We start from the raw sequence: 25,665 nt of genomic DNA, 5'->3' as shown, positions 1-25,665 counted from the left end.
CTCTATGCAATTCTGTCTGTTTTGCTCATTCATTGATACTTACCTGTCATCTTTCCAAATGAACAGTATACATCATGATATACATGTAACTTACCTTCCTTTGCTGCCTACACATTTATTCAACTCATCCAAGCAAGTATTTCCAGAAGTGAATGCAGATATTGCTGATATTTCAACATCATCCCACAAAAAATGACTGCAGTTATACTTTGGTGGATGTATCCTTCCTTGAACTTATTATAGCCTTTATGCAAAATGCCATCAACCAGTTTCAGTCAATGTGTTGTTTAACGGTCTTCTAGTAGCCTTTATCGTGGAAAATATAGACTAGCCTACTGACCAGTGATCATATCTGAGCATGTTAATATGACTTGTTGATAAATCATTTCAATTGGAAATGTTTGAACAGATTTATTTAGGAAGTGGTTCTAAATACGGAAATCGGCTACATAGCTTAACCATAGTTCACATTGAAGCCTGATCATTTAATTGAAATGTTATTAAACCGTTTATTAAATGTTTACATGTGTAGCTGTGATGTGACAGTCGGCTCTGCCGTCTGTCTCGCCATGTCTTTAATGAAACGTCATAAACGTATCGAATCTTGGGGGACCAGGTAGGCCGCAAAGCATACACCCGATGCGCACTCCGTTTCGGGGAAAAGACATAAAAGACAGTAAAAGAAATGGACGAACAGACTCCGTCATTTTCAATGGGAGGGCACTGAGTCAAATAGAACGATTTTTCAGTTGGTCCCCCCAGTACTGCGCAGACTCACACATAACTTCGTGACGTTAGCCATCGAACTGAATCTTGTAACTCATATGATAGATACACAGAAATTCTTCTCACACTTCCTTCGCCTTCAAAGTCATCAAAGTTAAACATTTATTTATGTATTATCATCCTCACCAAGTCGAGTTAATGTTGAAGCTACCACACATGATCATCTTCAAAAACAGTCACGCTAAAACAAAACAAAGTTATAGCCTTGAAGCTAATCTTCTTTCCACTTTTCCGACCTACGGTCAATCCATCGAAAACCTCTGAAATGATTAGTGCCCTTTTTAAAAAAAAATTAGGTTTACTTTTTTAATTATTATTTAATTATTAAAGGTTCCCTTTATGTAATGCTTTACCTTAACATACGGTCGTGTATGCTAGGTTTTGCTTATGAGTTACCGTCAGACAGTAAGGTGGACTGAGCTTCTTATCCAAACAATACGGTTATCTCCCTACGGCGCGAAAGAGATATTACGTCAAAGCTAGCTTCCCTCCAACCGAACAAGCTAACCGTTCTTCTTACGGGTAACCAACGTTACGGACGAGGTAGTGGAGTCTGTTTTGCCTTTGTAGTGTTTATGTGGATTACACAGAAGCTACAATACCGGCACAGGATATATGTTATATGAAGTTATGGTATTTCAAAAAAATCCTACAATGAATGGACTTCTATGGGAATTAGCAGAGAGGTGGTCCCTCCAGCCTACGTCGATTCTTCTACTTCCGGGAATTCGCCTGCCCCCTTGGGAAAAGAAGGGTGGATTTGTCGGCCGAATTCGAAGGAGCCCACGAAATGGGACAGCACTAGTCGCGCTACTATGACGCAACCGGTCTACGAATCTGGCCTTAGAACCATGTAGCCCCTGAAATGAGACACGCTCATTTATTTATTGTTGCCAAATGGACAGATATTTTTTATAGTTTCCTCATTAGCTAGCCTAGCTAGCATAGTCATTGCTGACGTTAGAGCTACAGTAGTTAAGTAGATATAATATCAACCTAGTCCCAATTATGTCTTTATTTCCTCATTCTCTACTCTAAGCTATTTTCATAAATAATCTGTAAGATCGCTTATCATCTGTGACCGGAGGCCACTGTCTAGCATCATCCACCCAACAAGCAATACTGCCTGGCTGTAGCTGTCATTGAGGGTGCGTTATCACGGAGGTTTGTAAACATACCAGTAACAGCTCAGTAATGGCGTCGCCACAAGATGGAAGCCTCCACAGAACGCTCGTCGGATTTGTGTATAGCCATAGGCAAAACTGTATTTGACCGGTGTAACTTTGGTACTAAATCATCCATCGCAAAGAATGATTTTTGTAGCACGTGCAACAAATATGTGTAGGTACAGCCCTGCCCTGGATACATCTCTCAACGTGCGCTCTAAAACATTTGGTTTAAATGGAGATGTAGATCACGGGTGCATTAATAAATCTACATTGCGGCGAGTTGACACAAATTATTCACTTTGACGAATTTATGTAGTTTCAGTCCTAGTTACTTTACTTTGAGCCATGCTCTTCCTTACTTGAATCACCTTTGAAAATAGAGGATTGAAGTAGCCTATATGGGTGTTTGGGAATGAACGTTGACTCAGATGCTTTTTGAGACTTTGAGCTAAAATGTCCCAGCCAGGTATTTAGGATGCATCATAGACAGGTTATCTTTCAGGTAGCCTATATATTTTCCATTAGAAAACCATCACGTAGCGAACGTGTTGTGGCTAACTGTAGCCACAACACGTTCGCTACGTGATGGTTTTCTAGTCATAAGCAAATGAGATGACAGTCGAAGATGCAATTAGTGCTGTTATCAATTTTCTTGGTAGCCTATAACCGCATTTATGGTTTTCTACAAATACATCAATAATCAAATTGGCCTCAATCACTCAACCAATGCTAACGGTAACATTATTTTACCTACTCTAGGCTATTGATATAACTTAAGATTAACGTAGCCCTACCTGCAGTAAAAACCAAGCATGTCCGATAAACATTCTCAGATTTATTTCGGCTTCAAGAAGAAATGGGAATTACATGTCATGCAGAAATCACCCTACCCTTATTAGACGTTCTCTGCGGTAAACTACAGTCTTGTCCTTGTAGGAAGCGTAGTGTCTTTCCAACCCACTTTAGATTAACTTCCAACAGAATTACGTCTCACTGCAATGATGCGCCATCTGGTGGACAAACGACTACATGACGCCAATACTGGAAATGCAGCCAAATTATTATGATGAATATTTGGTTTTCCTTTAACCTTCCTTTCCTTTACTGAATTTGTAATTATGTATCGGCCGTTGTAATTGCCGATACTGATGGTATGTGCGTGCCTGTGTGTGTGTATGCGTGTGTATATGTGTGCACCACTATCTACAGGCCCAATGAGTGTACAGTCACTAAATGTACACATAACTTAATTTTTTTAGACCCCCCCATGGATGAAATTATACAAAACTTGGCATACCCCCAGAGAATGTCAGGTTAATCATACACATAAAATTTGGTGCAGTTCTGAACATCTTAACTGAAGAGAGGGGCGATTAAAGCAGAATGATATTGCATTTTCATTTTTTACCGGGGGGGGGGGGGGGTGTGCAAATCACAAATGAGTAATTATGGGCTAGGTTGATGTGGGCCCTTGAGACCAACATACCATAAAAATTTCTTCATCCTCGGTGCCACGGTTCAGGTAGTTATTTAGGAAAAACTGCATTTTTTGGGTTTCGGGGGGTCCAGCGCGGGCGGGGGGGGGGGGGGGGGGGGTCGGGGGGGGGGGGAGTGGCCCCCGGGGACCAAACAAAATTTTCCCGTAAAAGTCTAGTGGGGCTACATACCCACCAAATTTCATGTGCCCCGGTGGTTCGGTGTCCCGGGTATCGTTGACCAAAAATTCAGGAAGTAGATGACAGGGAAAAAAAAAAAAAAAAAAACTTCGCTAGCGGCGGTCATAATAAGGAACACAAGGGGGTATAAATAATTTATGAAATTATTTTCTACTTATTCATAACCCCACAAGTTGCAGATATATGAGACTCATATACATACTGTGTGGCATATTCAGGCATTCTGGATTAAATCCAATGCCTGTATATTCCCTGATGACTGATAAAAATGCCCCTTTACTTCTTTCCTCGATCATGTTTGTAGACTTGCCTACATCTCTGCTTGCATCTGCACCAGTTTGCTCTCCACAGCAGCATATGAGCAGCTTTTCTCTTTCCCTTCTCCTACATCTTTTCATTAGTAGTTATCTTGGCTCTGCTTCAGGTGCTACAGCAGCACTGCTTTACACCCGGAGATACTGGATAACTAATAATTAAGTTAATCGTGCTGGAGTTTTTAGTTTCCACATGTGTTATCTAAGTTTGTAACTGCAAATGTAACCAATGAGTCTTGGAAAATGCTTTTCATAATCCATTGGGATCAGGGGCAGACTGGGACAAATAAAAAAAAAAAAAAAAAAAAAAATTGGCCCTGGCATTTTGGACCAGATCGGCCCATAACATTTGATAATACACACCTTTTCGGTCTTTGTGTGATTTTCTTTCATTTCTGTACATTGTCCCTAACCACCTACATAAAAACTGCCCAACACATTTCCAGGGCCAAAAAGTAGCTTCGCCTTAGGCTAGCCTACTACTACAATAATATTGTAATGCAGTGGTCCCCAAACTTTTTCTTCAGAGAGCCAGCTCACTATGCCTTGTTCTAAGAGAGGGCCAGAGACTCGGAGTATGTCAGTAACTGTAAATAGCTTAGTGCTGTGAACAACAGCAGTCTACCTTAGTTAATGGGCAAAAATGTCTGCACAATGGCCCATTTATCAACCGAGTGTAAAAAAACAGCGTAGATCTGTGTGCTCACGTGTGATTCATGAAACCTTCGTATCACTCCAATTCCAGCGTAAGAATAAACGTTTGTTGATAAATGTGGCGGGTGGAAACAAGTGTAATTTAAATATCAGGCCCCTATATGTGCTCGTCCATAAGAGAAACATTTGTGACCAGAAACCCATGAGGACCATTAAAGTGGAGTTTCACCAACTGGCAGGTCAGCATCACTTGTTTTAAGTTTTCCAAATTTGCACACCGAAATTACCTTTACTGGTGAGCTTTCAATTAATGGACATTGGCTATTTCAGACTTTCCAAACGTCATTGGCTGCAATGATGTGATACAAGTGCCCATTAAAGCACCATCCATAAACAAGACAGATTATGTCAATAGGAAAGGTTTCCACAACATTGTACATTTCCAAGTAGGTCTAATGGATAGGCTATAGGCCACTTTTATTTTTTTTTGTATACTCTCCTAATGGTGTTGATGTTTAAAACACATTTTTATTTTAATAATTGCTATTTGATGTGATGCTTCACATCTTATCACAAATGTGGAGGCGAAATGGCCAGGGTCAGTACACGATGCCAGAATGTACCAGGAATTTAATTTGAGCAAGACATTTAAACAGGGTGCATTATACATTATGGGAATATGATCAGATCCAGGTAGGCTAATTAAGGCTCTAACTTAGTGCTATAGGCCTATGTGCAATTACACAATTTGATGGGTATCTTGTGGGAGATAGAGGATACCCATGCCATGACATTCATCACCCCGTACCCTGATCCAGATGCTGGAGCACAAACAAAGTTTAATGTGGCCCACAGCAAAACCCTCTTTAAAATATACATGACATTTGGAATTCTCAGAGATTTCAGTGTGTGTGCACTCAATCTGTGACAAGGTAGTCTATAGTCCAAGAAAGCATCATACTAAGCAGTCAATACGTAATGTCTACTGATTTATTACAGTGCATGAAAATGCACTGTACTGTTCTTCCTAGGCAACTTCTTCTACTTCTTCTTATTACAGTGCATGAAAATGCACTGTACTGTTCTTCCTAGGCAACTTCTTCTTATTACAGTGCATGAAAATGCACTGTACTGTTCTTCCTAGGCAACTACTTCTTATTATTATTATTCCGCTTACCACTTTTTCTAGACGCAATTTCTCTTGAACAGTTTAACTTAGAAACTTCATTCAAACTTTGTAACGTAGGTCTTCAAACAGATCGGGTTGCTATGTCTTTTCAACTTTGAAACTTTTATACTTTTTAAACTATTAAAGAAAAACTTTTAAAAAATCCCCATAGACTTAACATTGCCGATTATGACATCATAATACGGCCGTTAAGCAATTAGAATCCTATGGCAGGTGTTCAGGCCACCTGCAGCCTCAGGCTTTAAGCATACAATCTGGGTCAATTAGGACTACACATCCTATTCAACTGTTTCCTCTGCCCAAAACTGTTTCAAAATAAAAGTACTCACTACAATAATCCACTGTTAAACAATGTAACCCATTAAACTACTGAACTTTTTAGATTCATCTTTTAAACGGTCTACTTTTAAACCATCATTAAACTATCTATCTATTAAACTAGCTGTCTATCAACAACTTTTAAACTATCTACATTCAACTTTTAAACTATATACATTCACTAGCCGTCTATCAACAACTTTTAACTTGTCATCAACTATGTCAACACTTTTCATCAACTATAACTCCTACCCACTGTAGCTAGTTAGCATGGTTAGCAAAGTTAGCATTGTTAACATTTTTAACAACACTGCTAAAAATGATTAGCTAGGTTAGCTAAGTAACATGGTTAGCATAGTTAGCATGCTAACATGTTAACATACTGGTTAACATTTTTAGCAAAACTACTAAAAATGATTAGCTAGGTTAGCTAAGTAACATGGTTAGCATCGTTAGCATGCTAACATGTTAGTTAGCATAGTTAGCATAACTACTAAAAATGATTAGCTAAGTTGGCTAAGTAACATGGTTAACATAGTTAGCATGCTAACATTGTTACCATAGTTAGCATGTTTAACAAAACTGCTAGAAAATGTTAGTTAAGTTAGCTAAGTAGCATGGTTAGCATTGCTAGCACTACTATAAAACATTAGCTAAGTAACATGGTTAACAGAATTAAAAATCTTAGCATAACTGCTAGCAAACATTAGAGCTGTTCCAACTTTCAGTTATCGTCAAATATCTACCTATACACAGCCATTAAACTATTTGAATATCAACATTCATTAAACTGCTATAAAACGTTAGCTAAGTAGCCTGGTTAACAGGTTAGCATTGCTAGCATTGCTATAAAACATTAGCTAAGTAGCATGGTTAGCATAGTTAAAAATCTTAGCATAACTGCTAGCAAACATTAGAGCCATTCCAACTTTCAGTTATCTACAAATATCTACCTATACACAGCCATTAAACTATTTGAATATCAACATTCATTCAACTTCCAGTCTGTCAACAACTTTTAAACTATTTACCTTCAACTTTTAAACGGTCTACTTTTAAACTATCATTACACTATCTATTAAACTAGCTGTCTATCAACAACTTTTAAACTATCTACTGTCTATCAACAACTTTTAAACTATCTACATTCAGCTTTTAAACAGTCTACTTTTAAACTATCAACTTTTATTAAGCTATGCAACCACCATGTCTATCCTAGCATCACCGTAGTAACCATCTCTGTATTATCCGTTTTAACTATACATGATATTTTACATCACAACTTTAGCATTTTCATGCACTGGTAATTCCTTGGAATTGCATTTCTAGTTTGTTATTACAGCTTTCTCCTCCTCGTAAGCCTCGTGGAGAACTTACTGCTCCGCCTCCGATGCTCTTTGTTTTGGCATTTTCACTCATGGTTTTGATTCTAAATAGATGATGTCTTCTAGCCTGGGAACACCCTGACCTTCACAATTACACAATTGGGAGTGGGTCTGCAAAAGGTTCATTGACTTACGACTTCCAGCAGGGGCGTCAGTAGCAGTGAAATTTAACTTAAAGTGGTGCATTAAACTCTTACCAAATCATTTCAAAGGTGTAGCAATCTTATAAACGGAGGGTTTAAATGCAGTTGTTCAAAAATAAATACACGTTCCAAAGAAATACACATCCATGACGGATTAGCGATTGTATTTGTGTGCCTGTGTTTTAGGGACATTGGAAATAAGCTTCAATGGCCTCTTGGCCATACGGACCTTCAGAGCAAATCTCAAATTTGCCGAAAGGTCATATGGGTAGATGTCTTCATAAGTTCATGAACGCGCACAACTCTAGGTTAACCAATACAGGGTTGATTAAACTAATTCGTAACTGTTAATTTGGAACCATCAGCTCAGGTTTAGTCGTCACGAGTTCAGACAGCCTAGAGTTTAGAGTTTATCTCAATCAATCCTTCCTGAAATACCACCCAGGTATGTTCGATGTTAGATTAGCTATCTTGCCATAACTTCTCTCAGTAGTTTGGTCACTTGACAGTATACAGTAAGTAAAGTAAAAGGGAGGCCGCACTATGCATAAGTTCACTTTTATTTGCACAGACGCGTTTCGGCGCGTGCCTTCTTCAGTGTGCTACAATGTAGTGTTAATTTTGTCACCTATTTTTAATTTAGTCTTAGTCCTATTCTTGTGACGAAATGTCCTTTTTAGTCTTTGTCATATTTAGTCATTCAAATATCATTTTTGTTAGTCAAGTTTTAGTCGACTAAAAGTCTCGTCATTTTAGTCTAGTTTTAGTCAAAAGAAAACTAAAGATATCTTAGTCTTAGTCAGTTTTAGTCAACACATTTTAGTCTTTTTTTATAACAAATTATTTCTGATTACTATTTGAGTCAAATGGTGTTAACACATCTCAATTTCCAACAATATTGTGTGTCCACAGGGCTACTCGTCTGTTATAATTACTCATTCTGATTTTTTGTCAGTCAGTATGTTTACATGCACAGGTAAGTCGAGCTACAGTTATAGCTCGGCTGGGATTTGACCATAGACAGTAAAAGATTTGACTGGACAACTGTCATATTCGTAGACCAGTGTTTCTCAAAGTGTGGTCCGGGAATCACTGGTGGTCCGCAAGCTATCCCAAGTGGTCCGCGAGCAGACGTGGTAAAATATAATATAGATGAGTTGTTTGCAATATTGAACCAACTTGTATGTAAAAACAGTTCTGCAACACTGTCTATGTAAGATATGCCAGTTTAAATCATACAGTATGAATCCACACAATAAGCAAAGTGCAAAGACAATAAGCAAGGTGGTTCAGTGAGTAGGCCTATAGTGTAGACTAGGGCTGTCACTTTTGTGAAAAAATCCTGTTCGATTATTGAGACATAAGTGTTCATGGAATCGATTGTAAAATCGATTTTTCATGTCTAAAGACGTTTCCATTTTCAACGCCAAATATAGGCCAATCCACAAAAAAATAACAGGCATTAGGACGAACGTAAAGAGGGTGCTTGTAGACGCAAGCCAGCAATATTTCTGATGATTTATTGGCGTGAAGATTCGTGCACAATGACAAACAGGAGTGCTACATTCTCGAAAAACAAGCCGAGTATCCTGCCATTACATCAGTGACAAACATTACTGCAGGCTTCAACGTAGCTGTGTTTACGATTAGAAATGTCAAACAAATTTCGCCTACGTAGAACTCCATTGCACAGTTTGCATAGCCTACCGCTTTGTTCTTCTCCATAGTTTGATATACCAAAAATCCGAAGTACTTCCACACCGAACTCCTCAAGTTATTAGGGCCTATCACTCCTCTCTCTCATGTCGCACAGGTTGATCGCGTTGTCCTCCATTTTTGGCAAAACCCGAGCAGCACAGCAGCTGATTGAAACAGCTGTTTCCGGTGCGTAAAATTGGTGGGAATTTTCTTTTTAGCTTTCGCAATGCTTACTGCACTTCGGAATTCTTTTATATTCTTATATTCTTGTTTGTGAATTTTGTTTAATTCGTTTAAAATTAATAGTGTTCATATTTGGTTAAAATAGATTCCCTATTTTAGTTTTCGAAACTTGTGTTGTTTGGTCCAATCGATTGTGCAATCGATTTTCGAACGTAAAGTGACAGCCCTAGTGTAGACTAATTATAGGCTACTGTTGAAGTAGGTCTAATCTTTTTTTTTTTTTAGCTAGGGTTAGTTAAGTGGTCCTGAAACTGAAAAAGTTTGAGAAACACTGTCGTAGACCAAAGTATTAATGTTTTACTCCGCCTCGCTAGATGGCGATATGCGCCCAAACACAACACATTCCCCAAACAGACTCTCCATCTTAGCCATAGCTAACTTGCTAGCGAACTTTACATATTAGCTTACTTGCTAGCAAACTTTGCATCATGAGTCTAACTAGTTAAATAGTTGACATTACATGATGAACATTTTCATATGGACATTCTGGGGGATGTTAATTTGTATGAGAGAAGCTTCAACTTCTGGGTATGTAGCATTGTGACATAAAGCTTAGGTATTTAGCTTGCTAACTCTGGCAGAAATCTCCAGTGTTCTTGTTTCATGTAGTTTCGTGTTGCAGCCACAGGGTTGCAGCCACAGCACGTAGACTAGCCTACAGAAAAGCTGTTGCGTATGAACTCATTCGGAATATTTTGAAAACGTAACAGCTAGATATTCTGTCTTCTCATTTTCTAGACGAAAATGAAGAGAGATTTTATCTTAGTTTTTATTTCATGCAAAACATTTTAGTCTTGTCTTTTTTCGTCAACAATAATGCATCTTAAGATAGTCTTAGTCAGTGTTTCAGGACATTACTGCCGTCTCGTCTTAGTCATGAAAAAAAAGGTCGTTGACGAACATATTTCCTCTCGTCTTGTCTGACGAAATTAACACTACTACAATGTAACAGTGTAACCAATCTTAAATACCCACACCCATTAACACACTCCCATTGACAACAACCAATGGCATTTAAGTGATATCCAGTCTAGGGGTGGGCGATATGGACAAAAAATAATATCTCGATATTTTTTGTGATTTTGACGATAACGATAATTAGTCGATATCCTTTAAAAAAAATTGTAAAAGTCTGAGTTACTTTACAGCTCATTATTTATGAATCGCATCAATACAATAATAACCAATAACCTAACCTGTGACTTTTTAACCAAATCAACCAATGCATTGTCACCAATTGACACATTTCCAATTTTGCCCCCACTTGTGTGTGTGGCAATGACATGGTCTAGCCAACTACATTAGAGAAGATGACTAGGCCTAACAGTTTCCCAAAAGAAAGTCTGAAGCTGAAGTTCCTTTCAAAAACCTTTACTTAGGATTCACTGTAAAACTAAGCAGACCAGAGTACATCTCAGTTATTTCCTTCGATGTTTTTACAAATAGTAATCATGTAGGCTAGCATTCCAAGTAACAGAATAGAAACTAATGCGTTAGCTTATGGCTAATGTATATGAGAAATCCCATTGCATACACCCCCTGGATTTAGTGAATGTATGGGGTTTCAATGCGTGATTGAGTGTTTTTTCCCCATAAGTAATTTAAATACTCGATAATGTAAATTTGCACATTGTTAAAACAACAATCACAATATTATCGCAGACGATATATATCGCCCACCCCTAATCCAGTCCAATAATGATCATTGTCACTAATGTTTCAGACAGTCCATTAATGAGAGAAAAAAAGAAAAATGATATACATCAAAATGAACATACAGCATTTACATTCCATTTATAAGAAACAACTTAGTGAAAAATCTTCATTCATCCCATTCGGGATACAGGTGTTTACCTTAAAAATATACCAAGCCTCTCGCTGTAGGAGGCGTTTCTCACGGTCTCCCCCTCTTGGAGACCAATTGACCTTTTTTGCCTTATCATCACATGCACCCCATAGGAAAAAGAATGAGACCATTTGGGACAACATAGGCCAAGTTATGCACAGGCAGCTTAAAGCAGAGCCATGCGGGCATCAAAACTGAAACTGAAAGTATCTCCCCACTGCCCCAATGGGTCTGCTTTAAAGCTGCCTGTCCATAACTTGGCCTATGTTGTCCCAAATGATCTCATTCTTTTTCCTATGGGGTGCATATGATGAGCTTGAACAACAGGACTATGGGTCAATTTACACTGAACTTACACTTTAACAATGATAAGCATGATATTAAGGTTTGCAATTAAAAGTGAATGATCAATTATGAGCCTGGTAGCCAGCCACCTAGCTAGTTGAGTGGAATGCGTTTCAATCGGCATATCATGTGCTTCATGTAAATGAATTACCGTATTTTCCGGACTATAAGTCGCACTTTTTTTCATAGTTTGGCTGGTCCTGCGACTTATAGTCAGGTGCGACTTATATATGAAAAAAAATATATAATTGAACATGTTTTTAAATGTTAATTTATATTAACTGACCTACATGAAACATTATCGTCTACAGCCTTGAGAGATCGCTCTCAAATGCACAAGTCGTGAAACACACGTGCATACTTAAATCCTCAAATTACTGCCGGGATTCTATTTATAGCTGGGCCTCAGATTCGGACAAATAAAAGCCAGTATAATTTTGTTTCAATTTAACTCATAAAATAGCTCTTCTTAATAATTTATATTGTTGGTTGGTTTAATATTTTTGCCAACGAAGTCACTGTCCTACACCATGAGTCTCCAACACATTGCTCTCAAGCTACCAGTAGCACGCAGCCCCAGGTTAACCTACATTTAAACACAATTGTTGCTGCCAGGCATCAGCCTACGAATTTTATAAAAAAGTAAATCATGCATAATTTAAAAAATAACTAAATTTAGGCTATCTTAGACCTCTTTGGCTATACGGAATAAGGTTTCCCTTGCAGCACAGCACACGTTCCATGAATGAATGAATGAATGAATGAACGAAAGTGGATGCCTTATCTCGCAATAAGCGGATGGACATCCCGACACTCTTTCATACATGAAACTTAATAGTGACCCAATGCCATTGATAGCCTACCGGTATGCTGCTCCAAAAGAAAAGTATAGGCCTATGTCTCACAGTAAAACGCAAGAAATGAAGGCCTATAGCTGACTCGAATAGGCTACAAGCCATGGTCCAAATAAAGGTGCTGTGCTTTGCCCAGCCATAAATTCAGGATTCACGATAGTCTGTCCCCTAAACATTCCTCACCTGTTATCTGGACATGCATGAAAACATTTGAAAACAAAACTGACTGCCATGTACAGGGCTCTACAGTGCGCCCATTTCACTCGCACATGCGAGTAAAAATGATGCCGTGCGAGTGCAAAAAAATATTTAGGCGCACTGGTGCGAATGACTTCTAACCATGTCAATGTTTGTCTACAAAATACACCGCAACATCGAGAAACATTACTGGTGCAAACCATAGAATCACGTCGCGAATGCAGCATAAAAACTACACCTCCCATCAACGTAAGCAGTTTCGCGTTGTGACTCGCTAGTAGTCGCTTCTATCAAATCCAAGAGCGCGCAGAAAAAGCGGAAAGATAGACTAGCCAGCCAAGATGCAAAGATTGAAGAAATTAGTTCTTCTATCCACCGAATTCATTGGATATAGGAGGAACAAGATGAGATTCTGAGAATGCAGTGAGAGAAGGAAAGGTAACCTAACATGCCTTTTAGCCCAGTTCACGTATTGGCTGCAATATGCAAAATATATCTGTAGCGAACGAACCGGCACAAAAGTACCCTCCCGTAATACTCCCATTTTATTCAAAGGTAGAACACTACTGACAACTCCAGGCTTCCACGCATGTATGTTTGTTTACACCGAATACAAGCTGAAGTGCAAAACGAAAGTAGGCCTAACGTTTGCCTACTGCCCCCATCAATGCAGATATTTCAAATAAAAACTAAAAGTATAAAACATATATCCTTGATTAATGTTGGGTTTTGTGGAAGAGAAAATGGACTGTTTTAGTAGTAGTAGTCTATTAGGCAGTATGCAGTCAGATAGGTCACCATGGGCATATTTGGATTAGCTATAGATGGATTCACAAATAAATAAATTAGCCTACATTTGGCAGGATACTTGATATACAGGCTAAATGCAAATATGGCAATGTATTATATTATTTTACATTAACAAAATGTAGGAAAATAGAACAGACTGAAAATAAAGTAGGCACTGATCTTTAAAATCCTGTTTCCTGTAGCCTAAATGTTGTCAGTCATTCTTAATATTCGCAATTGGTGCACTGGCATGTTTAACTGTTAGCTGCAGTATAATGTTAGATTATGTGTAAGTTAAGTACAGAACTGACTGTGCTCCCAAATTTTTGTCTGTGCTCCTACATTTTTTAACTTGGGCGCACAAGTGCTCCTGAAAAAAAATGTTAGTGTAGAGCCCTGATGTAATATTTCATCGCTGTTTTGCTACTAATTATCTTTCACGTGAATACGCACAGAAAGTGAAAGTAGGCCTACTATGCCTACGTAGTAGCTACTATGTAGCTGTCTGTTCACGTCCGCAATCGATTATAACGTTCCTCAAATGGAGAACACATCCATGTTCTCTCGTGTTATATTATAGGCTGTCATGCTTCTGTGTTTGCGGTTCCTGATCGCTAAACGTTTGTTTTCTTTTCCTGTCGATAGCGGTTGATGTAGAAGCACCTAATAGGCTATAATAATTTGACTTTAGCGCTGACAAATCCTGCTGAGAGAGAGAGAGAGCAAAGAGAGAGAGGCACCCCCAAAGTGGTCCTGCGCGCGCGTGTGTGTGTCTCTGCATGGGGTTCAATTGAAGTCAGAGTTGGTCCGCTTTCAGGCCGCTCCATTATTAGATTAACGTCAGACAGCGCTGTAAAATGTGTGGGAATTTCTCGCATTATGATGGCTAGCGTTGCGGGACTTTTATTAGTATGCTCAACACTTAGTAATAATTTATGCGAAATCCCGCGCTGAAATTTAGGCCCTGGTTTTAAATGCGCATCTTTTTTTCTCTCGCTCTCTCGGCGAGCATTTGTTCTGCTGCCAGCTTGTGCCAATATGCTATATCGTCCAAAATGCTTGATTGCATTGCATTCTCCACATTTTTAGCTAAAATTTCATGTACCACATCAGCATTTTTGTTCAGTGAATCTTTTGTAAATTGCTTTACAATAGCGTCGGGCACTTGTCAGCAGCCTTCGGCTTGCCTCTTGCCACTATTCACTCCTTCGTCTTCAAGATTCCCTGTAGAATTCTCAATATTTTTGGCCTCAATGTGTTGAGTTACATAGTCTGTCTGTTCTTAGTCTTGGATTTTGTGAAATAAATTTCTAAATATCACCTGCTTGCTGCAGCTTCGGTCTGCACGTCCTTTTAAAACCACATTTTTCTCTCTCGAGCATTTAATCTGCTGCCGGCTTGTCTCTCCACATCGTCCAAAATGCTTGATTGCATTGCATTCTCCACATTTTTAGCTAAATTTTCATGTACCATATAAGCATTTTTGTTCAGTGAATCTTTTGTAAATTGCTTTACAATTACCGTCGGGCCTATATGCCTATTGCCTGGCTTGCCTCAGCTTTGGTCGCGTCCTTTTAAAACCGTCTTTTTCTCTATCGTGAGCATTTAATCTGCTGCCAGCTTGTGACTCCACATCGCCCAAAATGCTTGATTGCATTGCATTCTCCACATTTTTAGCAAAATTGTCATGTATCATATCAGCATTTTTGTTCAGTAAATCTTTTGTAAATTGCTTTACAATTACCGTCGGGCCTATAGGCCTATCGCCTGGCTTGCTTCAGTCACGTCTAAAACTGCATCTTTTTCTCTCTTGTGAGCATTTAATCTGCTGCCAGCCTGTGACTCCACATCGCCCAAAATGCTTGATTGCATTGTATTCTCCACATTTTTGATACATTTTGGTGTTCCACATGGTATTTTCTTTCAGTGAATCTTTTGCTTTGCAATGACCTTCCTGCCCTCCTCTTGGCTGCCTTCACTCCTTCGTCTTCATTAACATGAATCTTTTTGGCCTCAATAATCCAGTTACATAGTCTCTGTTTTTGGTTTTGGATTTTGTGAAATACATTTCTAAATAAATGCGACTTATAGTCCGGTGCGACTTATATACGTTTTTTTCCTGTTCATGACGCATTTTTTGACTAATGCGACTTATACTCAGGAGCGACTTATAGTCCGGAAAATACGTTATTGAAGATTACAAGACTCACCAGTTCCATTACACAAAAGCAATACGTTAATATTTTGTAACGTGTTATGTATTTCAAAATTAATTGCGGTGATTAACGCGTTAATTTTGACAGCCCTAGTAATTATGTGCTATTTGTAACTGTGGGATGATTTGTAGCTGTAGGACAGATCAAGTGTAGGGGCATACTTGTAATATGACAATTACTTGTGCAAATAATTTCAGTTACATGTTGTGAGACTGGTTTCCAACCTGAACCAAACAGGCCTTCTGTTTTCTACATCCAAAACACTCTAGCTGGACACAGATCATATAAGCTGCAGCACAGAGTAGCACAGGCAATAAAGGGTTGAGAACACATGATATAGTTTACTTATATAGAAAATTATATATTAAAAAAACGTTCAATACCTACCAATTTGATGGCGACATACTCATTAGTGTAAAGGTTCTTTCCTAGAATGGAAAGGGAAGAAATGATGCGAGTATGAATTTTCACACTTAACATCACACAGAGGGATGAGCCATAGTAGTGATATTTTACTTTAATACAGCAACAGCAACAGCAACAACGTAGGCCCATAACTACCAGTAAGCTAACTGGTCTCCCCCATAGCTATAGCGCAATGCTTCACTTTTTGCCACTAACATGAAAAAAACGGCAGCTATGCTTTCATGTCCCACAGCTATGCTTATTTCAGGATGACTGCATAAACATAAACCTAGCAAGATATGTGGATCTGCGTTGTGAATCCAATGAACCCAGCCACAACCATTTTATTCACATCTTCAAAAAACAAAAGTGAATCTAATCTATCTCCTCCTAGACCGTTGATCCGATTCCTATGAAGACCTTCAGACCAAGCCTAACAGATTGATTTCACCAATTTTTGATGCGTCACTCCATTTTAAAGTTACGCATCAATCCACTTTTGAGGTGTGGCCTATAATGATTCTATTATATCTTATCTTGTAAAGGTTTAATCCTATTCAAACTTGTTGTTAATACAATTGTGTGCATAGGGGGCGCTACAGCCCTCATCTTCATTCTGCTAAAGGGCACTTCTTTAAGTGATTAAGTGTTAAATGAGGACTTCTGGCAAGTTTTGTCAAAAGAAATGGACAGAGTGAGTTACAAATGACAGAGCCTAACCATAAACAGATTCAAGGGATCCGCTATGGGAAAAAAATGCCAGTTACAAAGCAGGATTATCGCAGGACTTGAACTGGTCAGTGATCACAACAAAAACCTTAGTATCAGCATAGACAGGATTATTCATGTTTTTCTTTTGTGTTCATTTTCAGCTTTTTTCATTTACAGTACATTATTAGTAGAAATGAATAAACTTCATGGCATAGGCCACTATCCCCCCTGTGAACTAAACTATTAACATTATTTAATGTAATTAAATAAATCTCAAAGCACCTTAAGTTAAGTTTTTCCCTTAAAATCTGATGTAAGGGTCCCTTAAAATAAAACCGGTTGCACAAACACCCTTACGTATTCTCCTTAAGGGAAAATGTTAAGGAAACCTTAAGTATTTAAGGTTTTATCTCTATCTTGCAAAAGAAATCCCTTAAACTGTTGCACAAACGACCTTAGTAGGCTAACTAAGGGGAAAAACCTAAGGGACATCTGACTTTACCTTAACCATATTATTAACTGAATTGATGCTGATAAATTAAGTATATTAACTACTTTTGACAATTCAAAATGAAAACCTCTCTGTTAACATGTTTACTCTGTCAAATAGGCCTATCAGAAACATGGCATATTGTTATTGTGTGGTTTACGTAGGCTTAAATTAGGCTAACATGTGGATGTCTTGTTAGCCTATGAGCTTTGGTACGGTTAGCTAGGCAAAACGTTAACAAAAAAAAGTTTGTTTTGGTGCACTGATGACAGTCAGGATCATCTCTAACTTGCCAGCTAGTATTGTTCAGTTCATGTATATAACATGCTTTACTTGCTACCTGGATAATTTCTGCAAATATTACTAAGGTAAGATGAATGATAAGATCATTAAGCTTTACTGTGTTCAGTGGGATAACTAACGGCAACGGAAGCTAGTTACGAAATATGTTGGAATATGTTAGTTTGATGCACATCTGATGGACTGTTGAGTTTTGAACACTAATGTTAGAAAATATCTCACGAAGCTATCTGACGATGTTCATGATATCTGTTGAGTGCTTTGAGAGAGTCTACCCATCAAATAACGTTATATATCTGATCTGGGTAGTTTCGTCAATATTTAAGATGTGTGTTCTGGCATTCACATGAGCAGGAATATCTTTGTTGATTAACCAGACGTTGATAAACCAGCACAGCCCACACAACAATGACCACTGGAACGGGCATGTTCCTGAATGAAAATAGTAGCAGGCTACTACCAGTAGACACGTCGGCGCTGCGCGTGACGTAGGTGAGCACGTTCGCTACGCTAGTTTGCATATAGTGGTGTCCCAATTCATAGGGAAAGATCTTCACCTCCACTTCCCTTGTCGAGGGGGCTTTAATGTTGAGGGCGATCAAAACCAAGTGAAAGTTTTAAGGGGGGAGAAATGGGACCCTAAGACCCTAAGCCTTAAGGGTCATACTTAAGGGAAAAAACTTAAGGTGCTTTGTGCAACCGGCCACTGCCCCTTTAAGGATGCATGATGCATGCTTTATATCCCTATATCCGGTAAGGTCTGCTGTTGAGAGTAATGGGTGTGCAGAATGCAAATATGATTTAACTGCATGTATGTTCAATGTTACTCTTCTCGCGAACCGTCTATCACAGCAACTTGGCGCTAACATCATTGGAAAGCTCGGGTTCCGCTCGTTCACATGATATGCATGTGATATACTGTATGTGTGACGAGTACTCCGCGAGCAATACAACCGAGAATGTGGGGTGTGAATTTGGACACAATTTCAGTCAGTCGGCCACATATTAAGTGGGGCAGAAGACACATTTGGGGCGGCACTGCCGGCCATGGTCACACACAGGTTTTAGTGAAGCAAGTACTAGTGAGTCATTCCACATTCAACCAGGGCCCACGCACTTAGGTCTCAAATAAATCTGAAAAAATTACCAGGTGTACCTATGTTACCCAGGAGACACACTGTAAAATTACTTTTATGTAAGATCAATCCTTTCCAAGATACAGCCAGTTTTACGGGGGGAGGGGCGTGTCGATTTTGTTCGGCCTTTTTTTTTGTCAAAGTTCACAAGCCCATAGCATGTAGGAGGGTCAAATTTTGAATGCTGGTACATAAATAGGAATAGTAGCAAAATTGTCACATTTGGTCTGGATGATCCTGCATGGTCATAGCTGTCCCTCAAAGTTCATAAAAATGTTATTGGAGTTTTTGGCTGGGCTCCGTTTAGGCCTTCAGAAGACATATTTGTACTCAACATAGGCTCTTGATTTATTTTCCTTATTGATATAAGTAGAAACACGCTCACAAAAAACAATGAACAAAAAAGAAATCCCTTCAGGGTCTATACAGCAGACCTCACAAGTCTGAAAAATAATTTTGGTTCTCATTTTCAGAGCACCCAAACACCTTGTGGGAATATACAAAGATTTTTTTAAATTTTTTTCTTTATTCTCTATGATCCCTTCTTCTCCCTTTTTAAAAACACCAATTTGACTTGTCTTATGCAAATCCTTCTTTTTTATTTTCCACCCTGAACATGGGCAAAATGCACCATTGAGATCAATATGTTTTGTAGAAAGTTACCACAGGTTACTCTATACAACCACAGGTGGCACTGTGGTAACTCTATTTAAACAAAATAAAATAAAATAGGACATCTCAGTCATCTCATTTCTCTTATCTGCCTCTCCTTCATTCCTCCATCCTCCTATCATTCCTTCCTCGTTTCCTTCACAAAAAATAATTAGAAGGTGGGGTTAGGACAGGAGGAAGGAAGGAACGGAGGGAGGATGGACAAATAGAGAAATGATCTGCACCCATAGATACTATGTTAAATAAAGTGGTTGCTATGTGGTTACTAGGATAACAGTATTGGTTGCTAGGTAATAATCGAAGTGGTTGCTATGCTGGTTGCTAGGTAGATGGATGGATTGATAATAATAATAATAATAATAATAATAATATACATTTTATTCATATAGCAAAGTTCAGCACAGAACAGGGAAAAGTACAGCAGATTCAAAAACAACACAAAACAAATACAAAATAAATTAAAGGGAAACGTAATAATGACAATAATAATAATAATCTTAAACATGTGTACAAAGAAAGTAATCCAAAAATACAGTATTTTATTATTATTTAATTTAAAGATGGTAAGTACAGATGCATTTCCTGAGGCCGATGCATGCAAAGTTGTTGCTAGGGGTGTTGCTAGGGTAATTGGCAGGGTAATTGCCATGATTGATTGGGTGTTGCTAGGGTAGACATGTTGGTTGCTTTGCTAAATAAAGTTATTGCTATGCTGGTTTCTATGTTAATCATGTTGGTTGCTATGGCGGATGCTGGGTAATAATTGAAGTGGATGTTATGCTGGTTGCTGGTTGCAAGGTAGATGGATGGATGGATGGATGTAGATATGGATGATGTAGACAGGTGACAGATGGATGGATGAATGGATTGATGTAGATTGATGGAAGGTGCCATGTATCAATATTCCTAGTTGACTGGAGAGAGACACAGAGACAGAGTTGGCAGTTTAGTTGAAACAGGTGCAACTCAGTTTAATGGGCCTAAGATGTCATAGTGGCCAACACAACGTCCATGGGAAAATAGGCTTGGATTTTGTTAATATGTCAAAAAAAAAAAGTTCACAAAAAAAGGGGGGCATAGCTGAAGTGTCCGATTCAAGACTTTCAAACAGTGTTTGAATGATGTCTATACGTTGAATTAAATGCAGAAAAATGGTTAGAAGAAGAACTAGAGACACATTTCCTGAAGGAAATACCAGTGCATGCAAAGTTGCTGCAAGGATGTTGCCATGGTGGTTGCTAATATAATTGAATATAATTAAATATATTCAGAAGACTTATGCAAGACATCCAAATATAGCCTATGTTGGGTTCCACATACTTGCATCATTGTACCCTACTATTTATTAAATATATTGTAGCCTTCTATTCAAATATAAGCATTGCATTGATTATGATTATGATAATGCATTGATTATATTTTTCCCTTGATTTTTCTGTATGCGCAGCAGTACATTTTCTTTGTCACAGCACTTCCAGCCAGCTAACTTTGGCATACCAGGAGAGCTAAATGTATGTATGTATGTATGTATGTATGTATGTATGTATGTATGTACACGTACGTACATACGAACGAACGAACGAACGAACAAACAAAACAATATTAAACTCTAAGGAGGAAATGTGGGAATTAGGTTAAACTGAAACAATGAATGTGGTGTATAAGTGTATGAAATGTACGATGAAAATTGGCTAGCAATTTCACCAAGCAAAAACCAAGAAATTCACAGAAGTTCTTCTTCAGACTAAAGGGGAGGGATTGAGCTGAAGCGGCTTCGGCGACTTTTTATATACACAGGGATACAAACAGTGCGCTTTTCGACGCCTCCCGATTTTTTCATGTCAGTTTGGGTGACTTGTGTGAATCATGCAGATCCGAAGAGTTTTTTTTTAAAAGGGGGGGGGGGGGGGTCTGAGAGGGTCTGATTATCAGGGATCAGGGCTTTCTGGAGACTAGCTTTTTTACGTCATCTACCGCAGGCTACTAGAGGAACCAGAGCAGCGTTTCTCATATGGACCTGCTGGTTAATGTCCGGTGCTTCTGTCACTCACCTGATAATATTTGATCATGTAGCAAAGGAGCGGTAGATGTAGCCTATCGCTCTGATAGCAGCTAAAAAGTATAGGCTACACTCACTCCGTTAGGAGGCAACTCTATCAGTTCGCACTAGGCTATCTTACCTCCGCAGTAGATCTACTTCAGCTGGAAGTCTTAAGACGCAACTGTGGACTAAGTGTGTAAGCTTTTGTTTAGCTAACGCTGCCGCTGCCATCTGACTGATCATCCAGAACTGTAGGCCTACAATAATAAAATGATCCACCTATGAGTATCAGTAACGAAGTTCGAACTAGTCTTAGGCATAGTAACCAATATTTTTTTTTAATGTAACCAATAGGGGTGTAAAGATTAACCGATACGTATCGGTATCCGTTTTTAACGTGTAAGATACGGCTACATCGATACGTGAAGCCCCGTATCAGAAAAAAACTGAAATGAACCGGTCGTTATATCGATTTACTTGTTACAAATAGGTTCACAACCTTTTTTGCTCGCTCAGACTCTCATTTACGTTCCAAGCAGCGCGTTCATCCCACTTCCGGTTTTGAAACTACACGTGGCACGGATTTGTGGGTAATGCAGTTTTGGCTACATTCATTGCCCAAAGTTGTCAAATGACCTCATTACCCATACATCTACTGCAACTTAAGCACGTGACAACTTGCACTCGGTCGTTTGTTTTACAGTTTTTACTCTTTTGTTTTTCAATATCCAGCGCGAAATTAAACACTAAACAGCAACGATAGTCTGTAGAGTATAGCCTTACGTTTGATGAAGGGATTTCCTTAATGTTAAATAATAATTTGGCCCTTGCTAAAACGATGCACAAATTATTAGCCAATTATTTTGTTCATATTTACTCAGACTTGTGGCATTATAGGTTTCTGCATTAGGTCTAGAGAGTTCATTGATATGTAAGCCTATTTTATTCTTGTAGGCTATATGAAAAAAGGCCAAGAGGGTCTTAAGCACTGTTTTATTTTATTTCGGTATTGTCTTACCTCAACAAGGCTACAGCTCCATGAAAACAATCAGATATAACTCTATAAAATCTATTCTAGTCTATAAAAAATATGATGTATTTGGCTGCTGTGTTTGACTGAAATGTAGACTATTCTTTTTTCATTTCAATACAGTACAGTATAGGAAATTGACAACCTAATTTGACAGCCTAATTGACAACCATGACCATGATAACTGATAATATAAAATTAATGTGCACCTTGAGCAAATTATAAAAAATCTTTCAGAATGCTTTCCATTCTTGAACTGCATCAAATTGCATCGAATCGCATCGCATCGAATCGTACTGAATCGTTTTTTATGAACATGCATCTTTTCTTGTATCGAATCATGCCCATGTATCTAGATGCGAATCGTATCGTCTTTTACATGAGAGATTCACACCCCTAGTAACCAAGGCTTAGTATCTAATGTTATGTGGGAATTGCAAGAAAACATGTGAAAACAATTCCAATTGCGTGTGTCGTTTATTAAAACGGTAGGAAAACTAAATCAAAGACAGCGCTGTCCATCAACAAAAACAGCATGGAGTTAAAACGTAATTTGTGGGGTTAGGGGTTCCGGCTTGTAACCGAAGGGTTGCCGGTTCAATCCCCAATCTAGGCCGATCAATATAGGGTTCAACGTCAAAAAATTTGATACAAAAGGTTTTTTCATGGATTCTGGTACTGTTGGACATGCTAAATAACATACTAAAAATCTAGTGAAATCTGACCTTGAGAAAGGGGTCATTTTCAAAATGGCTGTCAAGAGGTTAAAATGGCTATATCTCAATTACTATTCAGCCTACAGGGGTGAAATTGATGTCAAATTGTGGTCATATTAAACAAGAATATGATTTTAAATGGTAATATTGAAAATGTTTCAATGCTCTACCTTTTTCAGCCATATATTAAAATCAATGCGTTTTAATACAGAGCAAATGCAATACAGGATTATGAACCATCTCCATGGCATGGAGGAAGATAAGACATGTCTTAACTGGTGTTATATCTCATCTAGAGGTTATATGCTGTTAGAAAATATATAGTTTTGGGGGTTTGATTTGTTTTGCCTGGACAATATAGGCTAAAATGTATCCCCTTTACACTAGATTCGCCTATACAGAATAGAGGGCAATGCATTGTTCATGGCATGGAGGAAGATGGGACATGTCTTAACTGGTGTTATATCTCATCTGCAGGTTATATGCTTTCAGAAAATATGTAGTTTAGGGTCTTTGATTTAATTTTCCCCTGGACTGTACATGCCAAAATGTATCTGATTTACACTAGATTTGCCTATACAGAATAGAGGGCAATGTATTGTTCATGGCATGGAGGAAGATGGGACATGTCTTTTGTCAACCAAGATGGGACATGATATTTCAACTTTATTCTCAAAATGTTGTGTTTAATGTTGACATGTCGACTTTAAACGACATGTTGGGTTTGGCTTCTCATCATGGCAAAAATATTTGTTTTCTTCATGTGTGGCCATAATAGTCTGTCGTATGTATGTGACTGAACTGACAGAAAGTCGTGAAAAAAAAGTAGAATGAAATGATGTCTATCGTTCTCTATGCTTTAAGTAGACTGAATTGGCAGCATGGTTGGAAAGTTGTGGAAAAGGAGGGACTAATTACAATTCAATAGATTATAATTAATTCATGACCTCTTGTTACGCCACAACCATCCTTTTAGGGTGGCATGATTTAATGAAGGATTGTGTGACATATATGATTCAGCGACCTCTAAATCTGATTAAACACGAAAAAAACTTTCCTAGGCTGAATAATGCTTCAGATATAGCCAAAATTAGCTTCTGGTGGCCATCTTGAAAATGACAAGTCTTTGAAAATGATGAACTGATACTTTAGTCTGACATATATGAATCAGTGACCTCTAAATCTGATTAAACACGAAAAACACTTTCCTAGGCTGAATAATGCGTCAGATATAGCCAAAATTAGCTTCTGGTGGCCATCTTGGACGCCATCTTAAAAATGATAAATCTTTGAAAATGATGAACGGATACTTTAGTCTGACATATATGAATCAGTGACCTTTAAATCTGATTAAACACGAAAAACACTTTGCTAGGCTGAATAATACTTCAGATATTCCAAATTAGCTTCTGGTGGCCATCTTGGACGCCATCTTGAAAATTACCCCTTTACTGGGGTCAGATTTTACTAGATTTTGATTATGTTATTAAGTACATCTAAAGGTATCATAATCGGTTGAAAAACCTTTTGTATCAATTTTTTTGAGGTTAGGTGTTTTTTTTTTCATATATTGACCCACCTAATCCAGTAGGAAAATTGTGGGCGGGGGAAGTGGTTGAGAACTGCTCTCCCATAACCACATCCACACCTGAAGTGCCCTTGAGCAAGGCACCTAACCCCTCACTGCTCCCCGAGCGCCACTGTAGCAAGGCAGCTCACAGCTCCGGGTAAGTGTGGGCTTCACCTACTGCAGGGCCCTATGATTTCCGTGATGCGGAAAACGCGGACGGAATCACGGAATCTACACATGAAAACGGAATTCTCTTATGTTGACACATTAAATAAACGGGCGTTTTTTTCTACTTGCTTCCCTATTATTCAGTTTACTTTAAAACAAAAAGCGTATAAGAAGGTCTCTGCCTAAACCATGACCAAAAGACATAAGTTAAACGCGTTGCGTAGCTTAGTAATTATATCTCGAAAATTCATATGTGTTTTGTTGATTGGTGCGTGACAAAGAAAATAAACGATCCCGACAACAGTGGCAAAACACTAAACTGCGTGATTGCTAGATAATGGGGCTAAACAACACCTACTATGAGTCTGAAAACTAGTTTGCAAGTTTGCAACACATAATTTACCGGACACGCATACACATGTAGCGACCATAAATAAAATGGGTAACTTAAGAACAAAGCTCCAAACTTAAATCCCTCCAGCCAAGACAATGACAAAATCAGTAGATGCAAGACGTGAGTTTGTAGAAGATTGTTGAAATGTGTGCAGAAGCTACAGTAACATTGCAAGTAGTCCCATTCCCAGAAGCGAATGTCAGCAACCT

The 25,665-nt window shown here is 38.4% G+C and overlaps 1 protein-coding gene across 4 annotated transcripts in view; it reads right to left on the bottom strand.

The window, feature by feature from the left end:
- Positions 1 to 25,665, bottom strand: part of csnk1g1 (casein kinase 1, gamma 1) — a 75,316-nt gene that overhangs the window by 37,045 nt on the left and 12,606 nt on the right. For 3 of the 4 annotated variants that reach the window (XM_076287624.1, XM_076287626.1, XM_076287625.1), the window contains exon 3: positions 16,211 to 16,251. In XM_076287624.1, the coding sequence (XP_076143739.1) occupies positions 16,211 to 16,251 (41 nt within the window). Of the gene's footprint in view, positions 1 to 16,024; positions 16,031 to 16,210; positions 16,252 to 25,665 lie in introns of those variants that run through there. The other variant, XM_076287627.1, reaches the window with a different exon arrangement.

Source organism: Alosa pseudoharengus, unplaced genomic scaffold (genome assembly GCF_046254945.1).
Source record: "Alosa pseudoharengus isolate Yale_2024_CS ecotype anadromous, Long Island Sound unplaced genomic scaffold, YU_APseudo_1.1 YU_APseudo_1.1_scf_16, whole genome shotgun sequence".
In the NCBI taxonomy this organism is placed as follows: Eukaryota; Metazoa; Chordata; class Actinopteri; order Clupeiformes; family Clupeidae; genus Alosa; species Alosa pseudoharengus.
The sequence above is the reverse complement of the archived record's forward strand: the minus strand, read 5'-3'. Positions and strand labels throughout refer to the sequence as shown.